The following is an 11046-nucleotide window of genomic DNA, read 5'->3' as shown; positions in this document are numbered from 1 at the left end:
CCATTGATCGAGGAACTAATTATATGACAGGGGTGGTTATAGCCATGGTTTCAGTTAGGCTTGTATTTTACTAATGCCAACAATACCATAGTGACAGATATTCTAGTGGCACCTCTCATTAAGACACCATGAGAAGCATTTATCAAACCAACAGGTGACATATGCCGAACAAAACGATCCAAAGTCCTGCCAGGGATTCTGCTTCTGGTTACAGGAACCAATTGTTTGAGACAACAATGCAAAGCTGAAGCCACACACGCCAAGCCTGGTCAACTGCCAATCAAGTTATCTAGTCAGGAACTCAATAATTTGGGTAGCCTAATGTTTTTTTTTGTTGTTGTTTGGGTTTTTTTCTGTTTTTGTTTTTGTTTGTTGGTGGGATTTTTTTGTTTTGTTTTTTGTTTTGCTTGTTTGTTTTTGTTTTTGTTTTTGTTTTGAGACAAGGCCTTGTTGTATAATGCTGGCCAGCCTCAACTAACTATATATAGTTATATAGAGACCAGTCTGGCTGTGAACTCACAGAGTTCTGCCTGCCTCTTCCTTCTGAGTACTGGGATTAAGGCCTGGCAGTCTGACATTAAACATTCTTAATTACAAATGACAGCATCCACCACTCCTTTCCAATTAATTTTGGCTTTGTGGGTCACTGTTCAGGCACCAATTATGTTGCCTGAATATTCACAGGGAAATGAAAGCACAAGTCTATTCTCCCTAGATAGGCACCCATTACAACTTAACCTGATGAGCCAATAACTTTACTGGGGTTTCTTACAAGAGTATGGGTTAAAGGTTACCTACAGGAGCATGTAGAACTCAAAGGCAACAATATCACCAAAAGGTCCAGCTCAGCATGGATGGCAATTCACAAAGAATGCATCCCTGTGTTTCTTGTAGGACTTTCAGATACCTCAGCTGGTGGGAAGGTCTTCTCTTTGTAGCACTCATTACTACTCACATAACTTTGGGAGGAGCCTATAAATCTCATAAGTTTCAGGAGCCTCCTGAGATTTGTAAGTTGTGTGTACTTTCCGAGAAGTCTTCCTCCAGGAGGGAATGTTTCATTCTGGAGGAAATGACTACACAGCACTTATACTAGGGCTTAATCCCTGGGGTAGGAGTAGGACTTTGGGAGGCAAGAGAATTTTGTGATTCATCCCCCCATTTCTACAGTTAAATGGGCCTGTCTACACTGCTGCATGCCTTGAACTTGAACATCTTTGGCAGCTGGCTTCCTTACAACATGCACCCTGTAAGTGAGCATTGTGGAAACACATAGCAGTCACAGAATCTCTCCTCCCTGAGTTGTGGTCACAAATTCTTGAAATAGTCTGGTCTGCAGTGTGGAAAGTTAGATGGCAACTTTGTTGGAGTTGGGAGCTTGAGTAACCACAGCAGCTTGTTCCCCAACAGTTCTCAGAGATGTCACCCCCATCTTCCATGGATCACTCAGATCTTCTGAGTTCAACCAGGCAGGAGACCATGACTGCTGCCACCTCAGGTGACACTACTAGGGCTCTGTCAGGGTTGATGGATAGTCTCACACTGTCTTCCAGGGTGGTGTTCAGTAAACCAGATGCTCCTGGTGGCCTCAGAGCAAAATGGTCTTCCTTTATCCTGTGTTATGTTTTGAATGAAAATGGACCCCATAGGCCCATAGGGAGTGGCATCATTAGGCTCTGTGACCTTGTTGAAGTAAATGTGGCCTTTTGGAGGAAGTGTGTCACTGGGTGAAGGGAGGATGTCAGGATGAGGGAACTTTGAGGTCTTTTTCTTTCTTTCTTTCTGTCTTTCTTTCTTTCTTTCTTTCTTTCTTTCTTCCTTCCTTCTTCCTTTCTTCCTTCCTTCCTTCCTTCCTTTCTTTCTTTTTTCTTTTTTTTTTCTTTTTAACCAAAACAAACTTTTATTTGATCAGAATTACCCCATCAAGGACCCGGGTAGTATCTCCCTCTATAGCGCCAATTCCTGTTGGGGCCCCGGCATCTCGAGTCAGCACACAGATTCTCCACAGATTGGCTCTAGGGATGTCGTAAGTCCGATCTTAGCAGCATGAATGTCCAGGCAGACTCAGGGCACAGGTTTCGGGCTCAGACTGCTTTGCTCCACTGCCCTTTCCACCCTACAGGGTCCCCACAGTCGGCAGGTAGCTCTCCCTTCCTGCTCTCCGCAAACCCTAGCAACCCTGTGCCCCATCACAGCTCCTCCTTCTCAGCCCCGTTCTTCTGGAAGGCAGTCAGGATGTTCAAACTCTTCTGCAGCTCTTCCTTCTTGCTGTCATTCATCTTGTTCTCAGTCAGCTTACTGATCCGGGTCATCTCCGAGGCCAGAAAGTCTTAACCTTGGTCCAAGATCCCATGATCTTCAGGTGCTGGCTAGCCCACTTCTTGAGTGCCTCCTTCACACCTGAGAGGCTGTCCTGCCCCTCTTTCGATTTGGCCTGGTGGGTCTCTACGCCAGAGGCCTCAATGAACTCACCTCCAGGGCATCCTATGCGGGCAGTCATCCATCCAGGCATGCCGAGATAGGCTCCCTTTAGCCAGTGCTGAATGTCTCCAACCTTAACTGCCCCACTGTACGGGACAGGATTTACAAAGTCCCCATCCTGGAAGAAGTAGAAGACTGGGTAGTTCTCTTTGTCCGGCTTGTACTTCTCACTTAGCTCCATGTTCAGCTTGCCACTGTAGTCTGAGATCCCCACCTCTGCCACCGAGAGATCATCGCTGGAGGCGTTCTCAGCCAGATGCTTGAACTTGTCTTGCTTCTCTCCATAGGGATACTGGGTGTCCAACTTCACCAAGATGAATTTGCTTTTGGGAATGCCCCTGTAGAAAGTGACTATGTCCAGGGGAAGGGAACCCTTTGTGTGCAGGCCGCTGCCTCCATGCGCAGCAGAGAGTAGCAGCAGGCCCAGGAGAACAGACAGCAGTGAGGAGAGTGAAACGGAGTCAGGCACGGTGGCAGCCAACATGCCAGGTTGAGGTATTATAAGTTCAAGCTATCATACAGACCTTTTACTTGCTTGGTTAAAGTCACACTGAGGTATTTTATAGTATTTGGGACTATTATGAAGGGTGTCGTTTCCCTAATTTCTTTCTCGGCTTGTTTCTCTTTTGTGTAGAGGAAGTCTACTGATTTATTTGAGTTAATTTTATACCCAGCCACTTTGCTGAAGGTGTTTATCAGCTTTAGTAGTTCTCTGGTGGAACTTTTGCCATCACTTAAATATACAATCATGTCGTCTGCAAATAGTGATATTTTGACTTCTTCCTTTCCAATCTGTATCCAATTGATCTCCTTTTGTTGTCTGATTGCTCTGGCTAGGATTTTGAGAACTATATTGGATAAGTAGGGAGAGAGGGCAGCCTTGTCTAGCCCCTGATTTTAGTGGGATTGCTTCAATTTTCTCTCCATTTAGTTTAATATTAGCTACTGATTTGCTGTATATGGCTTTTACTATGTTTAGGTATGGGCCTTCAATTCCTGTTCTTTCCAGGACTTTTATTATGAAGGGGTGTTGAATTTTTGTCAAATGCTTTCTCAGTATCTAATGAAATGATCATGTGGTTTTTATCTTTCAGTTTGTTTACATAGTGGATTATGTTGATGGTTTTCCGTATATTAAACCATCCCTGGATCCCTGGAATGAAGCCTACTTGATCATGATGGATGATTGTTTTGATGTGCTCTTGGATTCTGTTTGCAAGAATTTTATTGAGTATCTTTGCATCGATTTTCATAAGGGAAATTGGTCTGAAATCCTCTTTCTTTGTTGGGTCTTTGTGTGGTTTAGGTATAAGAGTAATTGTGGTTTCATAGAAGGAATTCGGTAGTGCTCCATCTGTTTCAATTTTGTGGAATAGTTTGGATAGTATGAGGTCTTCTATGAAGGTCTAATAGAATTCTTCACTGAACCCATCTGGACCTGGGCTCTTTTTGGTTGGGAGACCTTTAATGACTGCTTCTATTTCTTTAGGAGTTATGGGGTTGTATAACTAGTTTATCTGTTCCTGATTTAACTTTGGTACCTGTCTAGGAAATTGTGCATTTCCTCCAGATTTTCAAGTTTTGTTGAATATAGGCTTTTGTAGTAGGATCTGATGATTTTTTGAATTTCCTCTGATTCTGTAGTTATGTCTCCCTTTTTATTTCTGATTTTGTTAATTTGGACACACTCTCTGTGTCCTGTGGTTAGTCTGGATAAGGGTTTATCTATTTTTGTTGATTTTTTTCAAAGAACCAACTCCTCATTTTGTTGATTATTTGAATAGTTATTTTAGTTTCTACTTGGTTGATTTCAGCTCTGAGTTTGATTATTTCCTGCCTTCTTCTCCTCCTGGGTGCATTTGCTTCTTTTAGTTCTAGGGCTTTTATGTGTGTTGTCAAGCTACTGATATAAGCTCTCTCCTGTTTCTTTCTGCAAGCACTCAGAGCTATGAGTTTTCCTCTTAGCACGGCTTTCATTGTGTCGCATAAATTTGGGTATGTTGTACCTTCATTTTCATTAAATTCTAAGAAGTCTTTAATTTCTTTCTTTATTTCTTCCTTGACCAGGTTATCGTTGAGTAGAGCATTGTTCAACTTCCATGTATATGTGGGTGTTCTTCCCTTATTGTTATTGAAGACCAGCTTTACAGTGGTGGTCTGATAGGACGCATGGGATTATTTCTATCTTTCTGTATCTGTTGAGGCCTGTTTTATGACCAATTATATGATCAATTTGGGAGAAAGTACCGTGAGGTGGTGAGAAGAAGTTATATCCTTTTGTTTTAGGATAGAATATTCTATAAATATCTGTTAAATTCATTTGGTTCATGACTTCTTTTAGTCTGTCTGTGTCTCTGTTTAATTTCTGTTTCCATGATCTGTCCATTGACGAGATTGGGGTGTTGAAATCTCCTACTATTATTGTGTGAGGTGCAATGTGTGCTTTGCGCTTTAGTAAGGTTTCTTTTATGTATGTAGGTGCTCTTGTATTTGGAGCATAAATATTTAGGATTGAGAGCTCATCTGGTGGATTTTTCCTTTGATGAATATGAAGTGTCCTTCCTTATCTTTTTTGATGACTTTTGGTTGAAAATTGATTTTATTCAATATTAGAATGGCTACTCCAGCTTGCTTCTTCAGACCATTTGCTTCGAAAGTTGTTTTCCAGCCTTTTACTCTGAGATAGTGTCTGCCTTTGTCTCTGAGGTGTGTTTCCTGTAGGCACCAAAATGTTGGGTCCTCATTGCGTATTCAGTTTTTTCATCTGTGTCTTTTAATTGGGGAGTTGAGTCCATTGATGTTGAGAGATATTAAGGAATAGTGATTATTGGTTCCTGTTATATTCATATTTGGATGTGAGGTTATGTTTGTGTGCTTGTCTTCTCTTTGTTTTGTTGCAAAGACGATTAATTTCTTGCTTTTTCTAGGGTGTAGCTTGCCTCCTTATGTTGGGCTTTACCATTTATTATCCTTTGTAGGGCTGGATTTGTAGAAAGATATTGTGTAAATTTGGTTTTGTCATGGAATATCTTGGTTTCTCCATCTAGGTTAATTGAGAGCTTTGCTGGATACAGTAACCTGGGCTGGCATTTGTGTTCTCTTAGGGTCTGTATAACATCTGTCCAGGATCTTCTGGCTTTCATAATCTCTGTTGAGAAGTCTGGTGTAATTCTGATAGGTCTGCCTTTATATGTTACTTGACTTTTTCCCTTACTGCTTTTAGTATTCTTTCTTTGTTTTGTGCATTTGGTGTTTTGACTATTATTTGATGGGAGGAGTTTCTTTTCTGGTCCAATCTATTTTGAGTTCTGTAGACTTCTTGTACGTTTATGGGCATCTCTTTCTTTAGGTTAGGATTAATATAGTAAAAATGGCCATTTTACCAAAAGCAATCTACAGATTCAAAGCAATCCCCATCAAAATTCCAACCCAATTCTTCATAGAGTTAGACAGGACAATTTGCAAATTCATCTGGAATATCAAAGAACCCAGGATAGCTAAAACTATCTTCAACAATAAAAGGACTTCTGGGAGAATCACTATCCCTGAACTAAAGCAGTATTGCAGAGCAATAGTGTTAAAAACTGTATGGTATTGGTACAGAGACAGACAGATAGACCATTGAATAGAATTGAAGACCCAGAAATGAACCCACACACCTAAGGTCACTTGATTTTTGCAAAGGAGTCAAAACCATCTAATGGAAAAAAGATAGCATTTTCAGCAAATGGTGGTGGTTCAACTGGAGGTCAACATGTAGAAGAATGTAGATCGATCCATTCTTATCACCCTGTAAAATGCTTAAGTCCAAGTGGATCAAGGACCACCACATCAAACCAGATACACTCAAACTAATAGAAGAAAAAGTAGGAAAGAATCTTGAACACATGGGCACTGGTGAAAATTTCCTGAACAAAACACAAATGGCTTATGTTCTAAGATCAAGAATCGACAAAGGGATCTCATAAAAATGCAAAGCTTCTTTAAGGCAAAGGACACTATTGTTAGGACAAAACGGCAACCAACAGATTGGGAAAAGATCTTTACCAATCCTCCAACTGATAGGGGGCTTATATCCAAAATATACAAAGAACTCACGAAGTTAGACAACAGGGAGACAAATAACCCCATTACAAATGGGGTTCATGGATGTAGATCTCTCCTGAGAGACACAGCCAGAATACAACAAATACATAGGCGAATGCCAGCAGCAAACCACTGAACTGAGAACGGGACCCCCGTTGAAGGATTCAGAGAAAGGTCTGAAAGAGCTTGAAGGGGTTCGAGACCCCATATGAACAACAATGCCAACCAACCAGAGCTTCCAGGGACTAAGCCACTACCCAAAGGCTATACATGGACTGACCCTGGGCTCCAACCTCATAGGTAGCAATGAATAGCCTAGTAAGAGCACCAGTGGAAGGGGAAGCCCTTGGTCCTGCCAAGACTGAACCCCCAGTGAACGTGATTATTGGGGGGAGGGCGGTAATGGGGGGAGGATGGGGAGGGGAACACCCATAGAGAAGGGGATGGGGAGGGGTTAGGGGGATGTTGGCCCGGAAACCGGGAAAGGGAATCACAATTGAAATGTAAATAAGAAATACTCAAGTTAATAAAGATGGACGGAAAAATGAATGGAGAAAAAAAGAAGTTCAAGCTAGTCCTAGTGTGTCACTCTCTCTTCCCAATGCCTGCCAACCTGGGATCTCAGCTCTCAACTCTCAGCTACGTCTCCAGCAGCATGTTTGCCTGCCCTCTGCCATGCCTCTCGCCATGATGAGGATGGGCTAAACCTCTCAAGTGTATGGCAGCCACACTTAAACATTTTCCTTTATAAGAGTTGCCGTGGTCATGGTGTCTCTTCCCAGCAGTAGAATTTTGACTTAGACACTGTGATCTGAAGAACAGAGGGGGACAATGGTGGGAGCCATAGCAAAAGGAAAAAAAATTACCTAAATCCCAGTTATAACAGTGCTTGGTGTCACAGCTCTGTATTCAAATAACCCTGAAGAAGGCGTCAAGATGGCAGGAGCAAGGTGATTCACTGTCAGTGGAATTCAGAACCTGTGTCCTCGATTGACCTTTACATACAGAGCTGCACATAGCTTCTTAGCCTGTTTGAAATATCATTTGCCATGTTTTCCACAGCTTTCCTCTAAAAACGAGATTATGAAGTAAGTGGTGCCTCTAATATTGTTCAGTAAACAGCTGCATAACAGCCTGCATAACAGCCCATAGTGGTCCTGTGTATGTTCCTAAGGATGTCCTTTCCTGGGTTCTGCTATCTGTACAGCAGAATGACCAATGCATCAGAACTGCCTTCCAACTCCTGCCCCAGGAAAGGTTCAGCACCCCATTCCTTTCCTTTACCTCCTCCGGGGTGCTAATTAACTATGATAAAATTGGTAAGGACGGAGAGAAGCTTCTAGACTCTACTCTCAGCAGCAACTAGTCAGCGGCTAGGCAGGATTTTTTTTCTACTAAGTTTAGAAATGCCCATGCCTTCAGCAGCTCAAACAATTACAAGTTCTCCAAGGTAAGTTCCTCCTCTAGCTCCCTGCCGGGTGGCCTAGAACAGGACTCAGAGTCATCACGAGGTGCCCAGCCCCCACTCCTTCCTGACATCAAATTGTCTCTTGCTCCCTCCTGGAAGGACACCATCTGCCACAACTGTCTCCTCCATCTGTGTCTCCTTTTGCTTAAGGGACTTCCACTGGGAATCTGGAAATAGCTTCCTCGTTTCAATCATTCTCACAGGCCTCGTGGTCTTTGTGTCTCAGTGACAGACCATCTCAGGTTCCCACTGGGCTGGATGCCCACCGTGTGGGTGGCTGCTGTTAGGGTATTGTACCTTTATTCATTTCATAGTCACTGCTGAGCTACCTGCAGACAGTGTGCTAATTACTGGGTGGTAGGCAGGCAAGCATAGTGCTTGGAGACCACAGGCTTGGAGGGATGCCTTGGGGTTGCTCAGAGAAGCTTTCTGGAGATGCTGATGCATCTCTATAGAAAGCTGATCTGGGTCTACCTCTCGTTACCTCTGTAGGCTTTAATACTATTTCTTTGGGAACTTCAGAGTGCCAATCTTCCTTCAGTACTTTGGTCTTCCAGTTTTGACTCAGAAAGTGACAGCTGGGATCCTCCCTAGGCTCTTGATTTCATGTTTTCTGCGATGAAGCCAAAATCCAGCCTCAGTCACTGCCGTGTTGGTCAGCTTCCAGCACAGCTCTCTACTGACCTGGTGGAGTGATTTCACCATCACTTAACATTCTCATATTTGAAGTAAAAGGGTGAGATCTACAGCGAGGAGGGAAGACTGGCCTCAGAATTGGTTCAACCCTAGCATCATTCTCCTGATGGCAAAATTGGTCAATACTAACTCTGCTTCCTCCTCACCTGGGCAGAAGAATTCAGAGGAGAAAATTATTGGAAGATGTAAGAGGGCTGCATGGGAACAAAGGGCACGGCACACGTGCAAACACACACACAACGGGCTACACGTGCAAACACACACAACGGTTCTCTGAAGTCTTTGATACAAAGGGAATTTGGAATCATCAAACCTGACTTTGCAGCACTGAAGCAGAAGTGCTAACAAGAGCATGGTAGTCCTAAGCATGATATGGTGACAGATGTGATAACTCCCAGCACTAGGCATGCAGAGGCAAGAGAATTACCAATTTTGAGGCCATGGGCTATCTGGGTATAGATCAGTAGTAGAGTCTTTTTCTAGAATATGAGACCCGGGTCCCATCTCCATTATGAGAAAAAAAAGCAAAATAAAATTGAGTGTGTACATGCCTCACATGCTCTCTAGCCTCATTTTCCCTGTGCATAATGGGATTATCTCTATAAGGTTCAAGTGAGATGGCATGCATGAATTCTTTTGAAAATATCAAAGATGGTACAAATTAAAATATAGGGGATGTCCTTGTTATTATAGTGGTATAGTGCATCCGGTAACATGGGAGGGCAGGACCCAGTACCCTGATAGGGAAGCAAGATATCCTGTCTACAGTCATGAGCTCCTGGATCTCATCAAAATGAAAGGAACCATCTTGGAACACTCTTAATATGACTATGACTCCTGTTCATCTCCTGGGCACATCACTGCATAAATCTTAGAATCCCAGCAGTGAAGATAGATGGGATGGGCCTTCTCAGTCCATTTCACCATTGGGCACTGTTGAAATACTGAATTCTTATTTACTGTCCCAAGAAGTGCCCAGACACTGGTAGCCAAATGAATGCACCTTACCTCAGTTATCAAACAAGTGAGTCTTTACTTGTCCTTTAACTCAGATACTTGGTGGTTATTACAGTTTGAATTTGAAATGTCCCTAGGGGCTCATGTATGAAGTTTGCTTCCAAAATATTGGCACTATTTTTAGGGCTGTGGAACCCTTAAGAGGTAAGGCTCTACTGGCAGGAATAGAGCAAGGCCTTTGAAGATTGTAGTTCCTAGTTTCTGTCCACATTCTATCTCATGGCCTGCTGTGATGTGAGCAAGGGCTCCCATACTCTCCTGCCACCATGAACACAATTTTCCAGTATGTCTCCCCTATCACAATGAACTGAAACCTTCTAATACCATGAGCCCAAATAAATTTCTCCTCCTTTATGTTGTTTTTGTCAAGAATTGAAGTCATGACAGAATGTAGCTGTATGGTACAAGGAGGTTAGAAACCATCGGGTCTCCATGATAAGTGCCCTGGTGGGCATTCCAAACAGATGAGCACTCTGACTTCTGGGTAATGAGTAACCTAGTCAGCCACAGCAGCACCCTGCACACTGCCTGTCAGAGAGGATGGGGAAGGTGTTACTTTCAACTTCTGCCCAGGTCTCTTGACACATCAATCCTCTACCCCTTTCCCTCCACTGTCATCACCCACTTCCATTCTCCATGAAGATCTCAAGTATTTCTTATTAAAGTCAATGACCTGTTCTAGTTCCTGACTCAGAATGGGCAGAGCTTGACACTTATAAGAGGCTAATTTGGGAATTGTAGAATCAAGTGTATCATTCTCTCTGCTCATACACCAGACAGATGGTCAGAAAGTCATCTAATGTTAGCCAGTATACTTAAGCAATCTTGTTACTGCTGGGATCTCCATTGAGTACACTTACACATGCAGGTGTAAAGCCCATGGAAGTGTCCCGAGAATTCTCTTAGAAGCTAATAAGAGCATGTAGCAAGTCTGAAGGCCTTATTTAATATTCATCTAGTCTTTCAGTAGGTAGACTCTCGCTTCCAATGAAGAATGCCCACACTTAGGCCTGCCATCTCAAAGATAAGTGGGCACTCTCCCATTGGAGAATGGACTGAGGTGTGGGAAGCCAAATTCCTGTATCAGTGATAGCTGTTGGTAAAGGTGCCCCCCATTGGGGAGATGATACTTTGATATTCAATGGCTTCTTGGTCAGCCTAGGCTCTATAGTTTAAAACAATGACCAGAGTGAATCTTAGCATCGAATCAAAGAAGAGGCTGTTGATCAATTCATGGACTCTTGGGAAGCCCCATAGTAATCCACTGATAGAGATCTTGGGTCAGAGAGAGGGCTGCT

The 11046-nt window shown here is 42.9% G+C and overlaps 1 protein-coding gene across 1 annotated transcript; it reads right to left on the bottom strand.

Annotated features, from left to right (window-relative positions):
* Positions 1 to 2189: 2189 nt before the first annotated feature.
* On the bottom strand, positions 2190 to 2965 carry LOC116883228 (endoplasmic reticulum resident protein 29-like). The gene is given in 2 exon segments (XM_032884241.1): positions 2190 to 2347; positions 2350 to 2965. Coding segments are annotated over 2 exon segments (774 nt in total).
* Between the last annotated feature and the right edge of the window lie 8081 nt (positions 2966 to 11046).

The sequence above is a fragment of the Rattus rattus genome, chromosome 14 (genome assembly GCF_011064425.1).
Source record: "Rattus rattus isolate New Zealand chromosome 14, Rrattus_CSIRO_v1, whole genome shotgun sequence".
NCBI classification, from domain to species: domain Eukaryota; kingdom Metazoa; phylum Chordata; class Mammalia; order Rodentia; family Muridae; genus Rattus; species Rattus rattus.
Note: the sequence above shows the minus strand (reverse complement) of the source record. Positions and strands in the feature narration are given on the sequence as shown.